At 50.4% G+C, this 18,111-nt stretch overlaps 3 protein-coding genes across 4 annotated transcripts; 1 reads left to right on the top strand and 2 right to left on the bottom strand.

Annotated features, from left to right (window-relative positions):
• Nucleotides 1-557: 557 nt before the first annotated feature.
• Nucleotides 558-3,292, bottom strand: Cbln3 (cerebellin 3 precursor). Its single transcript, XM_028787416.1, has 3 exons — nucleotides 2,769-3,292; nucleotides 2,328-2,447; nucleotides 558-2,048 (listed from the first exon to the last, which is right to left on the bottom strand). The coding sequence occupies exons 1-3, from the start codon at nucleotides 3,042-3,044 to the stop codon at nucleotides 1,851-1,853; spliced, it is 594 nt and encodes a 197-aa protein (XP_028643249.1). The 5' UTR covers nucleotides 3,045-3,292; the 3' UTR covers nucleotides 558-1,850.
• Nucleotides 3,293-3,832: 540 nt separating this feature from the next.
• Khnyn (KH and NYN domain containing) lies at nucleotides 3,833-16,436 on the top strand. Of its 2 annotated transcripts, none has more exons than XR_003713919.1 (8): nucleotides 3,833-4,017; nucleotides 4,631-4,848; nucleotides 5,356-6,488; nucleotides 6,618-6,748; nucleotides 6,825-6,921; nucleotides 11,576-11,743; nucleotides 11,871-11,972; nucleotides 12,388-16,436. XR_003713919.1 is itself a non-coding variant. In XM_028787344.1 (8 exons), the coding sequence occupies exons 2-8, from the start codon at nucleotides 4,648-4,650 to the stop codon at nucleotides 12,635-12,637; spliced, it is 2,022 nt and encodes a 673-aa protein (XP_028643177.1). In that variant the 5' UTR covers nucleotides 3,854-4,017; nucleotides 4,631-4,647; the 3' UTR covers nucleotides 12,638-16,436. The 2 variants fall into 2 exon arrangements, 1 of the variants encoding a protein (XP_028643177.1); XM_028787344.1 differs by having other exon boundaries at nucleotides 3,854-4,017; nucleotides 11,576-11,683.
• Nucleotides 14,962-17,847, bottom strand: Sdr39u1 (short chain dehydrogenase/reductase family 39U member 1). The gene is made up of 6 exons (XM_028787345.1): nucleotides 17,805-17,847; nucleotides 17,428-17,534; nucleotides 17,261-17,343; nucleotides 16,813-16,934; nucleotides 15,905-16,048; nucleotides 14,962-15,676 (listed from the first exon to the last, which is right to left on the bottom strand). Exons 1-6 carry the CDS (start codon nucleotides 17,818-17,820, stop codon nucleotides 15,264-15,266), a joined length of 885 nt encoding a protein of 294 aa, XP_028643178.1. The 5' UTR covers nucleotides 17,821-17,847; the 3' UTR covers nucleotides 14,962-15,263.
• Between the last annotated feature and the right edge of the window lie 264 nt (nucleotides 17,848-18,111).

Below are 18,111 nucleotides of genomic sequence, written 5' to 3'. Positions count from 1 at the left end.
ATGTCAGGATGTAATCAGACATGTGTGTAGGCAGCTGTCAGAAAACCTTCCAAGGAAGGAGCTGTGTCCTTTCTTCTCTACCTCTTTCCAATGCTGCTGGGATGTAATGGCTGACACACAGGGAGCCGTCTTGGGCCATGAGGTGGCATGCCAAAGAGGCGTCCCAAAAGGGGAGACTGGGCTTTTGTGATTATAAGTAGCTATGTATCCTGAACTCTCCAGTGGCAGATTCTTCGACTTGAGACAGAAACATCTTGTTTAAACTATTCTTCCTGGTCACAAAGTAAGGACAAATGCTGAAGGAAAGTGTTCCCCACCCTCTTGTCTACTCTCTACCCACTAACCCAGTGCCTGGTTTCAAACCTGGTGCTTCACGTGCTTCTGTCTATGAGCTACACCTACATTCTTATTTCTCTTCCTTCCTCCTCTCTCTCCTCTCTCTCTCTCTCTCTCTCTCTCTCTCTCTCTCTCTCTCTCGGACATGGTTTTACTATGGCTTGCCTGAAACTCACAGAGAGCCACTGCCTCTGTCACCTGAATGAACACCTAGATTTTTATTTTGAAACTTGTTCTGGTATTTATTTAGCATGAGGACTATACATGATAGCTTTTTAAAAACGTTGACTCTTAGGATGCTCAGCTTTGAGTTTATTTTCTCTCCAACATGCCATATGTGCTTCAATCCTGTCGTCCCTGTTCCAAACCGCACCCTCACTAACACACCACAAGTGCACCCTGTTAACAGCTGCAGCTCCTCAGTTGCTCTAGATAGGTCCATTCACGCTGGACCGTTGGGATGACCAGGTAACAGAGAGTTTCTGATGTTGGTGGGAGAATAATTGGAGGGATGAGTCATGAACTCCCAGGTAACAGGAGAGCAAGACATTGCAGGTCTAGAGGAAGAGCGATGGGGGGTGGGGTTGGGTTTGGGGGAGGGGGAAACACAGGCTACAGGTACAGGGAAATAAGCTGGGAGACAGCTGGAGGAACTAGGTGTTAGTCAAGAGTGGGGAGTGACTGAAATTTAGATTTCAAAGGTGGGGCAGTTCTAGGAGGTGGAGGAAGAGGACTTGTGGTTAACTGATGACTCATGCGTGACCTTTGACCCTGCCTCCAGGTCTGTGTACCTGCTCTAGTTTCTCCTGTTAACCGGAGCAAACACACACGCGCGTGTGCGTGCACGCACACACACACACACTCACACACACCCCTCTGGTCAGGAGATGAGGGCCAGAGTCCATTGGGACCTGGCACAGATGGACAGCAGATTCTTGTCTTCTGACTCTCCCAGTTTACCTGCAGAACGTTTACATGGTCCCCTCCTGTCTCGCCAGCTACGGATGCTCTGTGGCCCTCCCTACACTGCTTTTTGTGGTTGAGCTGTCAGCCCTGTTCACAGGGTGCTGGCTGAGAGCTCTCATTGTTGGCATTCCTCACAGGATGGAGCCTGCAGGTACTATGAGGCTGGTCCATCTGGGCCCCTGTGGGAGCCTGTCAAGCCTACCTGCACCACCTGTCACCAAATAGCACTGAGCAGGAAGCTGGGGTGGAGAACAGGCTGAGTGGAGTCTGAAGAAGCGCAAGCTTCCCTCTGGGCAAATCCGGCCTTAATCCAGGGCTGCGGGCAGGACAGGCAGCCGAGAGAGAGGTCGGGGTGAGGAGTGTTAGGGATTCAATAGCTCTTCTCTTCTCTATGCCTAGCCTTAGGTGTTTAGATATGATCTCATGCAAGGAGGCGGCCGTAGGCAGCCTGGAGGGGGCCTTTCTCTTGCTCCAAAGATACTTGTTTCTGGGGCAGGGGAGGGCAGAAGGGTCAGGTACGAGATATCTGTCGTTTAAAGGCATGGTCCTCAGAGTGGGAAGATGAGGAAGCCGGAGAAGCTTGAATACTTCCAGCCACCCAGAAGATTCCCTCGACGAAGGCGCAGGGACACACGGTCCCCCGGGTCCAGGGGAAGCAGCACAGAGCTTGTGGCTGCCTCTCGGGTCACATCAGGGTCATTTGCAAAGGCTGAGATGACCGGCCATGTGTTCAGCATCAGACTCACCTGGAGAGGGGGGCCCTGTTAGCATCTATGCAATAGTCCTTAGCTCAGGGCCCGCCATCTTCCCAAGAGCTTCCCTTTGGGAACCTGAGGTTCAGTAGGCTCTCCAGTGGGCACTGAGGGGTGGCCGGTGTTGGGCTCTGTACATCTGCCATACCCTGCTAGCCAGGACCTTTCCTCCCTTGCTCCTGGCTCCCTGGTCAATAAAAGGGCTACCCAGGGATGCACTGCGGTCCACTGTGACCCTCCCCTCCCCCAGAGGTGGGCTAGCACTCAGGTCACCTGGACAGTTTGGCGGTTGTACACCTTTACCACATGGAATCGGAAGCTGTAGACTCCACGGACAGGGGCCACGAAGCAGCCCGAGGTCCGATCGAAGCCACCGCCCTCATTCACCAGCACCTGGGGAAGCAGATCCTGATGAGAGGGATTCTGGGTGCCCAGGGCTCAGGGGCGACATCACTGGGGTTGGCATTTGTACAATGAGTGAGGAGAGAAGGGGCAGCAAACAGGTTTGACAGGAATCTGTAGACTCAAAAGCTATGAGAAAGGGTTAAGACGGCTGTGTGTGTGAATCAAAGAAGGCAAACAGTTGGTGGCCATTTTAGAAGGTGGAGCAAGAGATGCAGGGAATGGTTTTCTTGCAGTCTGAGGGATGCCAAGTGGCTTGGACAGTAGAGTCCAGGTCCGTGGATGGCTTCTAAACAGGGGCAGAGGGATTACCTGGTCGAAGTAGATCGCACCACTGGTACCGTTGCCGGTTTCTCCTGCTGGTTCATGGTGGTGGCTTCGGACTGCAGCAAACGCCACTCGTCCTGGGGGTGCCTCTCCCAGGGCTGCTCCCCCAGGTCCTCCTGCAGCAGGCCGGCCTGGCTCACAGACCACCAGGCACTCCCCCTCCAGCAGGACAGGCTCCGACCCTTCTTGAGCCCACCCAGCCTCCAGTGTTAGAAGCATCAGGGTCAAGGACAGCTTGGGGCTGTGCCATTTTGTCCCCATCCTTGGTAGGTGCCTCCGTAACCCGCGGATTTCCCTGTCTTCTGTCCCCTTTGCTCTCCCTCCTCTGCTTCAAGGCTTCAGTTCTCTTGCCCTGATCTTCTGTCCTCTGTGAGCCTGGCACCTAGCCTGGGCACTCCCCTCCCTGTATCTTTTTGTGTCCCACAGCTCTGCCTGGCCTTACTACTGCTGTTGCTGCGGATCCCTCCCTCCTCCTTGGCAGAGCTTGGAGTGACAGCAGTTGGGCCCTGGGAGGGAGAAGAGGAATGCAGAGAGGACACGAGGGCTCTAGCCACACAAGGGTGTGTACACACACACACACACACACACACACGCACACACCATGGACACTGGAGTGTGAAACCAAGTGTCTTCAATTTCTTCCTCATCTTCTTTTCAGCATTCTCCACAATCTTTCTTTCTCCATGGAGTCTTTCTTATTGTTGCAAAGTGTGTCCTCATCCCCCCCACCTCCCCACGCCCCCAATCTATCTACTTAGTGAAAGGGCTCGTGCCAAGGGCAGGATTCTTTTGTGACTCCGGACCAGTCACTTCCCCTCTTCGAACCTTCAACTGTGGAGAACCTGCAAGGACCCCAGGAACTGGAGGCGAACGTGAGAGTTGGCAGGAGGCGTTGGGGGCGGGGTGAGTGTTGGTGACCGGGTAGGCCCCGCAGGAGATGTGGAGGGCGGGTCGCTCGGCAGCAGGACAGGAGGCGGAGCCCGGGAGGAGGCGCGCAGCCCTGAGCCTAGGCCAGTGCAGCCCTGGCGGGGGAGGAGCCGGGATGACTCCGCCCCGGGCCGGAAAGTGACTCCGAGACCACAACGCGTTGTTGACGAGCGAAGTCTAGGTTGGGTGAAGAACCCGAGAGGGCCTCTCCGATTCCGGCTCTCAGCCCCAGGGCCCTGGGGTGCGGGAGAGGCTCCCCCAACCCCGCGGGCATCTAGAGGAGCGGGCGGAACTCGCGGCTTTGGCGGTAGGCGCGCCCTTTCTCGGCGCCGGAGCAGAAGGCCGCGGCGGGAGGGTGGTCGAGCTGAGGGCGGCCGCCGCAGGCTGTGGGAGGGCGGGATAGCCCCGGGCCCCGGGTGGAGTGCTTGGCCGTGGACAGCTGCGGGGGCGGGCGGGGAGGTGGGAAAGGTTAGTGAAGGAATAAGGCGGACAGGGGCAACCCCCCACCCCAGGACTACACAGATAGAGCCTCTGGCGCGTATTCATTTTCCAAGAGGCCCTCCTCTACTCAAAAAATCCGAGACCTCTCAGCTCTGAGACTCTTTCTTCATCCACCCATTTCTTGTGACCCACACAGAATGAGCTGGAGGCCCGCTCACCCTTCCCCTCAGGGCGGTGGTCATCAGTTTCCTCTGGCCTGTCGCCCATCCCAGATAGCCTTGTTGATGAAGGACTTAGGCTCTGGGAGAGGCCTGTGTACAGATAATTTTCTATACTCTCCACCCGTGACTTGCTACCTCCTTGGGTTGTTTACCAGTTCTGTAACTAGGTGCGACCTGTTGATTGTTGGATGTATGTTGTGTGATTAGGATTTGGGTTGAAGGGAGAGAGAGACTTTGAGATTGCCTCTGCCCTTCCAGGACTCCAGGTAGAAGCCATGTCTGTTTGGGGGTTTGCCTCCCCAACTCCCGACCGATTTGCGGTGTCTGCAGAGGCAGAGGACAAGGTTCGGGAGCAGCAGGCTCGCTTGGAGCGTATCTTCAGCGTGGGAATGAGCGTCCTCTCCAAAGACTGCCCAGAGAACCCTCATATCTGGCTGCAGCTTGAGGGCCCCAAGGAGAACATCTGCAGAGCCAAGGTGAACTCCTCTTCCTTTTAGGGCTGCTACAAAGCCTTTTACTACGCTGCCCCTCCTCTAGGCAGGATCGTAGGAGGGGCTGGGAAATGCCTCTTTGCTGTCTTATTGGCTGCCTCTGTCCTGAGCTTTGAGGAACTCAGCGGCTCTTTTAATTTAGAATTTTGGTTTCACTTCTGCTGTGATGGCCTAGGTTCTGCAGGCATTTAAAAACAAATCACTTCTTGTTCTTGGGGATAGTAGGGTAATCCCCACTGTACAGGTAGGCCTTGCTAAGGAATTCCCTGGGGTTGAGAGGGGGCTGGCCACATTTCCCCCACCCCCATTGGACCCAAAGCCAATTGGCTCCACCACTTGACAGCCCTCTGGTCTGTTCTTAAATTTTGATATGTCTACAGTGTGAATAGTAACAGTATCTACTTAGATGATGTAATCGCTTGGAGCTCAGGAAGAACAGTGAACCTGAAAGGGATGGCTTCTAGAAGTTTCCTCTCTGACCTTCCCATCTAGGAATACCTGAAGGGGCTCTGCAGCCCAGAACTACAGAGTGAAATCCACTACCCACCCAGACTGCAGTGCGTCTTTCTGGGAGCCCAAGGCTTCTTCCTTGACTGCCTGGCCTGGAGCACATCTGCCCACCTGGTGCCTCTGGTTCCTGGTTCTCTGATGATCAGTGGCCTAACTGAGGCGTTTGTAATGGCCCAGAGCCGGGTGGAGGAGTTAGTGCAGAGGCTGAGCTGGGACCTTCAGCTACAGTCTTGTCCTGGAGCCCCTGACAATGGCGGAGTGCTGAGAGACTTCTCTGCCCTGCTGCAGACTAGGGAGGATGCCTACACAGAGGCCCTGCTGGAGCTGCCCCTGGCTGTGCAGGAGGAGCTCCTAAGCCTGGTGCAGGAGGCATCCAGAGGGCAGGGGCCACAGACACTGCCCTTCCATGAGGTCGGGAGCTCAGGTCTGTTGAGCTCTCAGTTTCAGGGAGTCAGGGCTCCCTTGAATGAAGGCAGGGACTTCCTGGGCACTGGAGTGGCAGGGTGGGGAAAGTCGTGGCCAGTGAGAGGACAAAGTCATACTGTGGAGAAGGAGGGAAGGAAACAAGATGCAGTCAGGGACATGGGTTCAGGGCGGAAGGAGCTGTTTGGGGAAGAGGTCTGGGAGGCAGGAGTGGCTTACAGGTCACAGCCAGCAGGTGGAGGAGCAGAGGAGGTGACACCCTTGAAAGGAAAGGCCTCGGGGAAACAGGAGGTTCCTCAGCTAAGAGGAGGGTTCAGTGTGCAGGGTGAACCTTCTGGTGCGCATGTGCCTTGTCAGAGGGCAGCTCCAACTCGGGGAGCCTCTCTCCTCCAGCGGCTCCATAATGGGAACACCTCACCTCCAAGAGTGCCTAGCCCTCCACCTGCGCCGGAACCCCCATGGCCCTGTGGAGACCGAGATCGAGATCGGGGAGACAGGGGAGACAAGCAGCAGGCTGGGGCTCGAGGTCGAGGGTCTCCGTGGAAACGAGGCACTCGTGGGGGCAACTTGGTGACTGGCACACAGCGTTTCCAGGAAGCCTTACAGGATCCTTTCACCCTGTGCCTTGCCAATGTGCCTGGCCAGCCAGATCTCCGTCATATTGTCATTGATGGCAGCAACGTGGCCATGGTGTAAGTAGCTGGTGGGACTGAGTTCTGCGGAGGGAGGATGAGACAGACCTCTTTGTTTTGGAGACAGCTGCTGAGGGGCTGATACTGCAGCCTTCTCTGGGTCTTGAGCGTTGATGTTTTCCATTATAGGCACGGCCTCCAGCATTACTTTTCAAGTCGGGGCATTGCTCTTGCTGTGCAGTATTTCTGGGACCGTGGCCACCGTGACATAACTGTCTTTGTGCCTCAGTGGCGCTTCAGTAAGGATTCCAAGGTCAGAGGTAAGTTGGGTCTGGTCATCTGTGTCCTGGCGAAGCTGGGTCCACCTTGAGAACCCTGTTGTACCTTGTTCTACAGAGAGTCACTTCCTGCAGAAGCTGTACTCCCTGAGTCTACTTTCCCTGACACCCTCACGAGTCATGGATGGCAAAAGGATTTCTTCTTATGATGACAGGTAACTGTTCCTCTCCTGGCCCCAAGTTTGATATTTAAGGAGTCTAGTGGGATTTGCGACAGAGATGTTCCCGACCTCCGCCTTCTAGCCTCAGTAGTGGAGTTAGTTTCCGAGGAACAAATGATGGGGTAGGTAGCTCAGCTCTGCAGGTGAGGGGAGATGGCCTGTAGACAGTGAGCGGTCGTTTGCCTGCTCATTATTCACCTCATATTTATATAAAGTGCTTTATTGTCTAGAAAATACTGTGCAGTTGAGATCTGCAAAAGCTGGTGGCATAAATAGTGGACAGAATTCCCAAATGTAGAGAAATTGTTTGAACATTCTGGGAAAGGGAGAGCAAACCTTTAAATAAATAGAATGCAGAAACCCAATCTTTAAATTCCAGGAGTGTCTGGAATAGGGTATGGTGAGAGGCCACCTGACTCAGGATGGAAGGAATGTTGGAATCAGATCCCAGGTTTCCTTAGTGATCTGCTTTCTCCAAGGCCTAGGCCCTACCTCTTAGTGAATCAAATCAACCTCTTTGTCTCAGGACCCTTCTCCATTCATTTACCTCCTTGTGAATTTCAAAAGAAGCTAAAGTATGTGTGCTTGCCTTGTCCCTAGTGCTAAGTAGGAGTCCAGCGACATTCCTTCTTAACATCGGATGGGCCCAGTTAAGTCTTGCATGAAGCTGGGTGTGGTAGTCACTCCTGTTGTCCCGGCACATGAGAGACTGAAGCAGGATAGTCCCCATTAATTTGATGCCAGCATGAGCTACAAAGTGTATTTCAGGCTAGCCTGGACAACAAAGTGAGACCCTGTTTCAATAAACTAAAAAGAAAAATTAAAGGCAAAATGTGATACATAAAATATCATCTCTGTTTACAGAGGTAGAGACAGAGGCTGAGTTGTTAACTCCCTTGGAAATAGAAAATTAGAATTTAAGGTTACCATGTAGGCAAAACAGAAAACATAGGGTTTACTCCTGCCACACTTGTGCACATGTAGTGTGGAAACTTGTGCATTTTAAAGCTAATTAGCTGTTTTTAATTTTTTCTAAAAGTTACGTTTTATTTTATGTGTAGTAGTGTTTTGCCTTCATGCATGGATAGGCACTGTGTACATGCCTAGTGCCCACAGGGTCCCAAAAAGGGTACCGGGTCTTCTGGAGCTGGAGTTGCAGGCCACCGTGAGTCCCTGCTGTGGATGCTGGGAACCAAATGCAGGTCTTAGGCTTGCACAGCAAGTGCTCCTAAATTTGAGCCATCTCTCCGGCCCTATTTAAAATCTTTCAACAACTATGAATACTTATTCCTTAGGACATTCATTCAGTTTTTAAAAATTAGTTTCCAGATCCCAGTGATTATCTTAGTTTCTTTTCTTTTCTTTTTTTTTTTTTTTTTTCAGAGCTGAGGACCGAACCTAGGGCCTTGCGCTTGCTAGGCAAGCGCTCTACCACTGAGCTAAATCCCCAACCCCAGTTTATTTTCTTATAGTGGTGATAAAATACTCTGAAAGAAGCAACTTAGGGGCTGGAGCAGTGGCTCAGTTAAAAGTGCTTGCTGCTCTTTCAGGGACCAGTTTGTTTCCCAGCACCCATACCATGCAGTGCACACAGCTCTGAGACATCTAACACCCTAATCCGGCTCTGTGAGCCCTCCATGTGTGTGTGCAGACACATACAACCCGAGCTGGGTCCTTGGGCCTAACTGGTAGAAGGAGTGAACTGACTTCCACAAGTTGTTCTTTGATCTTCACATTCTCATTGTGTCACATTTATGTACACAGTACACACACACACACACACACACACATACACTAATTTTTTTTTTTTTTTGCTTTTTCGAGACAGGGTTTCTCTGCATAGCCCGGGCTGTCCTGGAATTCACTCTGTAGACCAGGCTGGCCTCGAACTCAGAAATCCGCCTACCTCTGCCTCCCAAGTGCTGGGATTAAAGGCACATGCCACCACCGCCTGGCAGCACACACACAAATTTAAAAAGCAATTTTAAGAGCTGGAGAGATGGCTCAGGTCACTGATTGTTCTTCCAGAGGTTCTGAGTTTAATTTCCAGCAACCACATAGTTGCATAAAATAATAATAAATCTTTAAAAAAAAAAAAAGCAACTTTCAGAAGGATACTTTTAGTTCCCAGTTTCAGGTTATGGTCCACCATAGCTGGGAAGTCACAGTAACAGGAACTTAAGGGAGCCGGTCACATCACATCCATAGTCAGGAACAGAGGGCAATGAATGCTTACATGATAGTGCTCAGCTTGCTTCCTCATACGATCCAGAATCTGCTGCCTAGGGAATGGTGCCACTCATAATGGATGGATCTTTCCACTTTAATTAAGGACATTCTTACAGACCACCTGATCTAGATAATCCTTCATTATGAATGCTTCTCAGGTGATTCCAGATCGTATTAAACTGACAATTAAAAGCTAACCGGCAGAGTGGTTATATGTTTTATCTTTCCAGACTTTTACTTCTGAGAAGTAAATAGTATTTTACAAAAGGTACTTCACTTTCTTTGTGTCTTAGTTAGGTTTCTATTGCTGTCACGATCCTAAGAAGCTTGGGGAGGAAGGGTTTTATTTCATCTTAAACTTTTTGGCAATAATCACCTCTGATGGGAGGTCAGGGCAGGGACCTGGAGGTAGGCATCGGTGCAGAGACTGCAGAGGATGCTGGCTTGCTCAGCTGGCTTTCTTTTTCTTTTCTTCTTCTTTTTTTTTTTTATTTTTAAAGATTTATTTATTTTATGTATATGAGTACACTGTCACTCTCTTCAGACACACCAGAAGAGGGCATCAGATCCCATTACAGATGGTTGTGAGCCACTATGTGGTTGCTGGGAATTGAACTCAGGACCTCTGGAAGAGCAGTCAGTGCTCTTAACCACTGAGCCATCTCTGCAGCCCATCAGCTGGCTTTTTTATACCACCCAGGGCCACCTGCCTAGAGGTGGCACTGCCCTCCATGGGCTGGTACTTTTATCAATTAACAATCATAAAAATGTCTCATACACTTGCCTATAGGCAATTTGATGAATCATTTTTCTCAACTGAGGGTCTTCTTTCTAAATAACTATATTGTGTCAAGTTGAAAACAAAACTGAAACAAATAACCCCCCAAAAACCCCAAACCTAACCAGGACACTCCAGATGCGACTGGGTGTTTTTTGGATAGGATCTCACTGTGAAGCCCTGGGACAGAGTGGTACTTCATCTGCGTAGGCCATGTTGGCTTTGAGCTTGTGGCAATCCTCCTGCTTCTGCCTAAGTGCTGCTATTTTGTTTTAGGTCTAGGTTTCAGTTTATCTAAGACAGTAACCTGTTGTCCACATCAACACTGTAACAGAATTAATACTGGAGACTGAGTCGGTTTTAATGCGTAGTTGTGTAGAACTTCATGAGTACATGATATAAACTTGGAATGTTTCTTCACTATGGAAAATCAGTGCAGTAGAGCACAACAGGGCCTAGCAAATGAGCCGCAGAGCAGGATGTATCCTCACTTGAGGCAGTAACCTGCTTAGCTAGAAAGCGGCTCTGTGACGTACACAGAACAGAACATCCGCTTAGCTTGCTTCCCAAACGCCTGTCATACCTGGTCCTGTTCCTGGTCTTCTCTGTACCACAAATGCCTTTCAGATACTGACTACACACTTCTAACTAGGTGCATGACTTGGAGAAAGAACTCTGGGGCAAGAGTTGGTCCAGGATCCTCTGTAAATCAAGCACTTCAGGGACTGGGGGAAGGAAGGCCTATTGTGACTGTGTTTTACAGGAAGGAAGGGTTGTTCATTGAGAAGGATGTGGGCTGGGCTGGATCTCTTTGATTTTAAACGTCTAGAGTCTACCCACCACCTTGTGACCTCTGTCTATGTTCAGTTAGTCACATGCAGCTGGGTGATGCTGAGGAGAGAAGCTGATTATGGAGGCACAGGCTGTGATCTCAGCCATTTGGCAGGATGATTGAGAGATCAAAACCTGCTTGGGCTACAGAACAAATTCAAGGCTAGACTGAGTAACTTAGCAAGATCCTGTCTCCAATTTTTTTTTTTTTTGTTTGTTTTTGAGGCAGGTTCTCTCTATGTAGCCCTGGCTTGCCTGGAACTATGTAGACCAGGCTGGTTTAGAACTCACAGAGACTCACCTGTCTCTGCCTCCTGAAGCAGAGGCTTCTGGTGTTGGGATTAAAGGTGTATACCACCATATTCTGCCTGTCTCCCTGCTCTGCCCAAACCTATTGGTCTGTCTATCTATCTGTCTATCTATCTATCTATCTATCTATCTATCTATCTATCTCATCTATCTATCTCTATGTATCTATCATCTATCACCTGTTTGTCTATTTGTTGGTCATCTATCTGTTTTCTATGTATCTATCATCTATTTCATCTGTCTATATCTTTCTATATCTATTTATCTATGTATCTATTCATCTACCTACCTACCTATCTACTGTCTCAGTGGTAAAGCACTTGCCTAGGATGTGTGAGGATCTGTGCTCAATTCCCAAGAAGCCCTCCTCACCCTTCTTGAGTTACGTAAATGAGTTGGGAGACTGACCTCCATCACCGGAAGTGGATCACAGGCACTGATAGCCTACTGTGGGGTCGGATCCTTGGAGAGTCCCAGAATGGCGTCTGTGTTTTGAGACAGGTTCATGGTGAAGCTGGCTGAAGAGACTGACGGGATCATTGTCTCCAACGACCAGTTCCGGGATCTGGCGGAGGAGTCCGACAAGTGGATGGCGATCATCAGAGAGCGGTGAGAGAATAGGGCACCGGCTCAGACCTTTCTCTAAACCAGCTCTTCTCTGGCCACTGGGTGAGAATCCTGGAAAAGGGCTTGAAGATGCCTCAAAGGATGATAGCCAGTAGCTCCTGGTGATGTTGGTCCCAGATGCCTGGGAGTTGGCGAGGTCATTTCTGTGACTTCCTCTTTCCTCTTCTAGCCTGCTGCCCTTCACCTTTGTGGGGAACCTCTTCATGGTCCCAGATGACCCACTTGGGCGAAATGGCCCCACCCTGGATGAATTCCTGAAGAAGCCAGTCAGGTAATGGCCCTACTTCTGCAGGCCTGGCTTAATTTCTGTAGTAGTCTTGAGTTTGCTGGCCTGCCCTTTAAAATCTCCCCAGGGAGTCCTGACACAGACCTTTGTACTAGTTAGAGGAACTTTTATTTTCTCTTCTGGTCAGTGTGTTTGATGGATCTATTTGGGAGGTGATTGCATGTAGTGATAGCCGGTTTTACCCCAAACCCTCCTTTGGCTCATTAACAAGTGATTAAATAAGGACATCTCATTAGGGATCTGTCTTCCTAGGTGGTTAATACTGCCACTCAGTGGCTTGCTTAGGAAACTTCACAAATTTTGTCTCCTACAGCTGGAAATAGGTCTGCTTGGCTGAGGTTCCTGGAGGCCCAGTTTTCCTCCAGAGTGCTTATCAGTTCTTATTCTGCTTTTTCTCCAGGAAACAGGGCTCTTCTAAGTCTCAGCAGCCCTCCAGAGGTTCCACAGAACACAGTAATCAGCAGCAGGGGAAGGAAGTGGAGAAGGGCAATGGTGGCATTCGGAAGACCCGGGAGACAGAGCGGCTCCGGCGCCAGCTGCTCGAAGTGTTTTGGGGTCAGGACCACAAGGTGGACTTCATCCTGCAGCGGGAACCATACTGCCGGGACATTAACCAACTTTCTGAGGCCCTGCTGAGTCTCAACTTTTGAGCCTTTCTGTTCTGCATAGCTGCTACCCTATTAGAGTCAGCCTCCCCCAGCTCAGCCCCTTCTCTTATAGTCCCTCTGCTGTTCAGACTATGACCCAGACTCACTCTAAGATGGTGCTTCGGCCAGAGAAAGCACCAGAGAAGAGAATTTGAGTGTGGGAATATTCTTGCCTGGGGTACTTTGAGGACAGGGCCTTAAAGTGACTCAACCTGAGGGAGGACTGCAGCCAGCTCTTAGGTTTTGATCAGACTCAACTCCTCAACTTTGTCTTTACAGAGGGCTTCTGTAGGTTGTAGAGCTTGTTCCTGGAGACTGAGACTGTGGCTTCATTACCAAGTTCTTTGGTTGGAGGGTAGGGTAGGCTGGAGGTGACAAAAAGGCTAAGCTGAGAAAGAAAACATCCTCTGGCTGCTCCTCTGCATGGCTAGGATAGGCTGAGCTGTACCCTGGCATGTCCGGAGGAATGCTGGCTCCCAGAGGGCTCACAGCATGGTGTGGACTGTTGTAGTGGGACAGCTGAGAACCAGAAGGCAGAGGCAGACAGGCTTCCAGTCTCAGTTGTGCCTGTGACCTTGACAAAGCTGCTTGGCCTTTACTTATGTCTATACATCAGACATAAAAATAACCTTGGACAGAAATGAGAACAGAGAAGACAGCTCCTGTGAGGACCTCTGTACATGGATCATGGCTCAGGTGTGCCTGCCTGTGGCTGGGTGCACAGGCTCCCTAACCAAAACTTCAGCGATGTCCACTGTCTACTCCCTCAATTTTAACGCTGGGTTTTCAGTAGAACATGCCCTGTAATGGCTGCATCCCTTTCCAGCAACCTTTAAAACTCATGTTAACAAAATAGTCAAGTTAGGGTTGATGGTTGCATTACTTAAATACTCTCAGGGCTCCTATAACTGGCAGCTGCTCAGTTGCATTTTAAGTGTTTGTTTACAGATTGACAAGGCCCTGGTTAAATCCTCTTTCTGGTGTTGAGCCTATTCACCAAACCCATGACCTCATGATCAGCAGTGACAGTATTAGTGGGATCTAATATTTTCTTTATGGAAGACAGATTTCATTCGGCAAGACACACTGCTCCCTCGTGTGTATGGGAAGTGGAAGCTGAAGCATCAGGATTGAAAGATACATGATTGGTTACAGATCAACTCCACTGACCTATCATGACAAGCTGTTCACATCCTAATTCCTACAAGTCATTGTTCTGTATCTGTTTGAACTCTCTCTGTGCTGGGGGAATTTACTATCTGCAAGGTGGTACATTCCTTACTTGGATGTGTTAATCAGTCTTCTCTCTAGTGTAGTCGAACATGATTTTCTGTTACTTTTACCTTCCCTAGGTGTAATTCAGAGCTAGTCATCTTAGAGGCCAGAGACAGATGGAGGTATAAAAAGGTAAGGCAGGTGCCCCTGGGTTCATGTAGCAAGTTCCTGAATTAGATGCTTTTCTGGCTCTGACTTATTCCAAGTGACAGAGTTGACTGTGTGGGTCTCTGGGTCCCAGTGTCTTTGTCTGTTTTGTTGGGCAATTTTCATGTCACACCAGATTAATTAGATGTTGGAGACAAGTTGATGGGGGAAGTGAGAAGGGAAAAGAAGAGAATGGTCTGGACTGGGTGCTGGTAGAACTGCTTTCTTTAGTTTGTCATTGGTGTCTTGCTCTTTTCACTTGTCTTGATGGTGGGTGTACAGAAGGCTGGGATTAGCCGGGGGGTGGTGGCGCATGCCTTTAACTCCAGCACTTGGGAGGCAGAGGCAGGTGGATTTCAGAGTTTGAGGCCAGCCTGGTCTACAGAGTGAGTTCCAGGACAGCCAGAGCTACACAGAGAAACCCTGTCTCAAAAAACCAAAAAACAAAAAAATCAGAAGGCCGGGATTATCTTCCCTTTTATGCTGTTTCCCAGAAGGCTGAATGTTCCCAAGAAGATGAGAGACAAAGCCTAGATTTCTACAGGGCCATTGACTTTGTCTTACTGCAGCATGGTGAGCTGGGACCTGTGTTTTAGTATATTAATTCATGGCTGTTTGGTAAACGCTGAAGGCTAACCTACAGGGCCTTTTCTCCACTTTTGCTGGCATCCTCGGAACAGGTGGTCAGGGTGACACCAGAACTCACTGGAAATACATCTTTATATATATTTATTGTCTTTAATCTCTGTCATAACCTCATGTCTAACCAACTCATTTGGGAACAGAGACCAAGAAAGGCAAGGATGAAGAGAGGTAAATGTTCAGAGTCCAGCTTAGGGAGACCCATGTAAGGTAACAGTTCTTAAGATAATTCTAGGAGAAAATAAGCCAAAGACACAGCTGAAGCCAGTGATCTAGTGATGTACTCTATCTTTATTGCCACAACTGTAGAGCTTTGTCTACACAGCATATAGGAGAACCAGGGCAACAATGTGACACAGAAACCACAAGAAGTTGAAGAGGTTAAGGTTAGAATGAGATTACATCCTCGAGACTGGAGTTTCTCAGATAGGGGTGGATCAACAGAACATGGGGAGAGAGTGTAAGACCTAGATGGCTTCTGCTCTCAATCAAGTACAGGGATCACCTGACCCACTTCTCAGGATGCAGGAACAGGCCCAGCTCCTGCTTGGGGCTCCTTCTCTACTCAGGCTACAACATCTTTCAAGGCAGCCCCCAACTCTGGGAAGGAATACTGGTAGCCAGTGGCCAGTGTCCGCCGAGGGATCACTTTCTGGCCTTCCAACAGCATGATGGCACGCTCTCGTCCAAAGACTGCTTGTACCACAGTGCTGGGGACAGGTATGAAGGCTGGGCGGCCCAGGGCAGCACCCAAGGCCTGGGCAAACTCAGCATTGGTAGTTGTAGATGCTGGAGCCACTCCATTCAGGACTCCTTGGACGTGGTTTTCTTCAAGGGCATGATTCAGAATTCCTGCCAGGTCACCAATGTGTATCCAGGGGAAGAATTGGTGACCTGAACCAATGGGGCCTCCGAGGCCCAGGCGGAAGGGCAGAAGCATGTGGCTGATGGCGCCGCCCCCGCGGCCCAGCACAACCCCTAAAGCAGACAGGTGGTACAGGAAGTTGCTTAGCCTTGAAACTCTGCACTACTCTAATTTCTCTTCTCCCTCACGGTCTTCCCATGTGCACATGGAGTGCACAGAGTTGAGGGCTGTGGGTCTTCTTGGGGCTTTCCCTTTGTATGTTAGCTAAAATGATGGTGTCCTCTCACTGCAAGCTCAGCCCTCCTCAGCCCAGAAATCTTCCACTTTGCCTGGGTCCTCACCTGAACGCACCACGACCTGGCGTGTAGAGTCTCCAGGAAGCCTGGCTGCTGCTTCCCACTTGGTTACCAGGTTGGAGAAAAAGTCAAAATCCCCTCCTGGGCTGTCTTCATCATACTCCTCAGTCAGGCTTGGCTGATAGTAAGCTGTCATGGAAGAGCACTCATTTGCTTTGGCAGCCCCTGGCCTGCTGGGGCCTTTGTAGTGAGAGGCTCCTTAGCCTCAGCATCCTTGGCCTTTTGAGTTTCCACAGGAGAAGAAAGAACCATAACTGTCTCCCCCTTGAGCTTCTCCATGTATTCATGCCTGTCAGTGTAGCTTTTAGCCGCCAGACTGTGTCCAGAGACTGCTAGCTTGTAGTGGGTAGGGACAGAGACGGAGGTGCTAAGCTGCTTGAGCCCCACCGTTCTCGGCATCTGTGACTTTTTGGCAAGTTACTTCTCTGTATGAAAAATCTGCATCTTCAATATGGGAGTAACTGTACCTACCTCATAAAGTAATTGCAAAGATTAAATAATATGTTATAAAATAGTACAGTGGCTACTACTCATATTTTAATTGTTTGCAATTGTTTGGTCTCAAAGGAGACACGACAAAGGGAGCTCTTCATAAAGAACCGCAGTGCAAAAAGCTCAGCACTCGGACCACACCACGCCTCCTCTGAGGACTTCCAGTAGAGGCTCTCTAGCCAAGTACACACTCCCCTCACATGCCGTCTTTCCATGCCCATAAGGACTGACATTGTGACAATGCAGATCTGGGTCAGGAGAAACCTGCATGGCTGGAGGCCTAGGCAACTACACTGGAAAGGACTCATGCTTTGGGTGCTGCAAGCCCCAAGGGCCTCAACTGCCTGCCCTGTTCTCCCTGCTTCTGTTCATGTAAGAGGCTGGGGATTTGGGGGGCATACCTACACCTGTGACTAGTATCCAAGCCTGAGGTGGCTGTACAGCTTTGGTGATGGCTTTAGCTAGCAAGTGGGTGGTATCCAGGCGGCTGGTAAGAACCTCTTTTTGGAAGGTTTCATTCCATCTGCAGAGAAGATGAAAGAGAAGGTCAAAAGTACAGACATGCACCTAAACCATATCCTCCCTACTCATCTGACTCACCCCAGTCAGCCAGTTGTGCTAACTCTATCTTAATGCATAACTCAGGGAGGGTAAGAAAGGTAGGACTCACCCCTACCCCCCACAATAGGCATGGACTGTATCTCTTTATCCACAACACTGAGCTTTATTAGACACTGCTATCTAACAGGCTCCAAAGGCTTAAGGGGCACTTGCACAGTGTATGTCTAGCATGCACAGTTCACAGGCGTCGGCCTGTGCAGGTGATATATACTTTATGGCCCTGTTGACCTTCGCAGAGGGTTGAGGATGTTCTCTCCAGCCAGGTTGATGACAACATCGCAGAGGGGCAGCCCCGACTTACTGAGCTCACCCTGTGGGAGAAAGTACAGTGTCTGCTGGTACTATCCTTCCCGCGCAAACTGCCCTCCCCCCCACCTTCCAGATGCTGGACCTACCCACGTGATTCGACCAGGGCCTGGCTGCCTGGAGACCAGCTTAACTTCGTGGCCCCTGGCTTTCAGCAGCCGGGTTAGGGCTGTCCCAATGAATCCTGTCCCGCCACCTGATGGGAGAGCACAAACTGTTTACTCATCAGGGTGGAGGCAGGTTATCTGCTGGCGGCCCCTTTAGGTGCGGTCCCATCTGACCTCAGGCCTCTCCACCCCACCCCGCGATGCAGAGGTGACACAGGTCACAGGGTTTCACAGATTCAGCTTTTGGGGCTGGGAAACCAAGGCTAGGTTGCCTGCTTAGGAGACTGCACCCCATGGGCCTGTTCTCCCAGCGCTCGGCTGCAGCCTAAGCCGGCCTGCGACTCTCAGCCCTCCCTCACCTATAAGCACCCGCATAGCGACAGGGAGCTAGCACGCCTGCGCGAGATTTAAATACGGGACGCGACTACGCGCCTCACCTCACGGGAATTTCAGTACTAGGTGTGCCCCACCCTCCCCGACCCGGAAGGAGTTTTAGTAATAGCGAAGGACCGTAAATTTTTCCAGGAACAGAGGTGGATGATGCGAAAGAGATGGAGGAAGAAGGACAGAAAGGATCGGCTCCTAAAGAAACCCCACAACTCTAGACCGCAAAGCGCTGGGCGCTTGTTCAGAATTGGGGCGGAGGCACTGTGGAATTCTTAGGCT

Source organism: Grammomys surdaster, unplaced genomic scaffold, assembly GCF_004785775.1.
Source record: "Grammomys surdaster isolate TR1022 unplaced genomic scaffold, NIH_TR_1.0 125630, whole genome shotgun sequence".
Classification (NCBI taxonomy): domain Eukaryota; kingdom Metazoa; phylum Chordata; class Mammalia; order Rodentia; family Muridae; genus Grammomys; species Grammomys surdaster.
The sequence above is the reverse complement of the archived record's forward strand: the minus strand, read 5'-3'. Positions and strand labels throughout refer to the sequence as shown.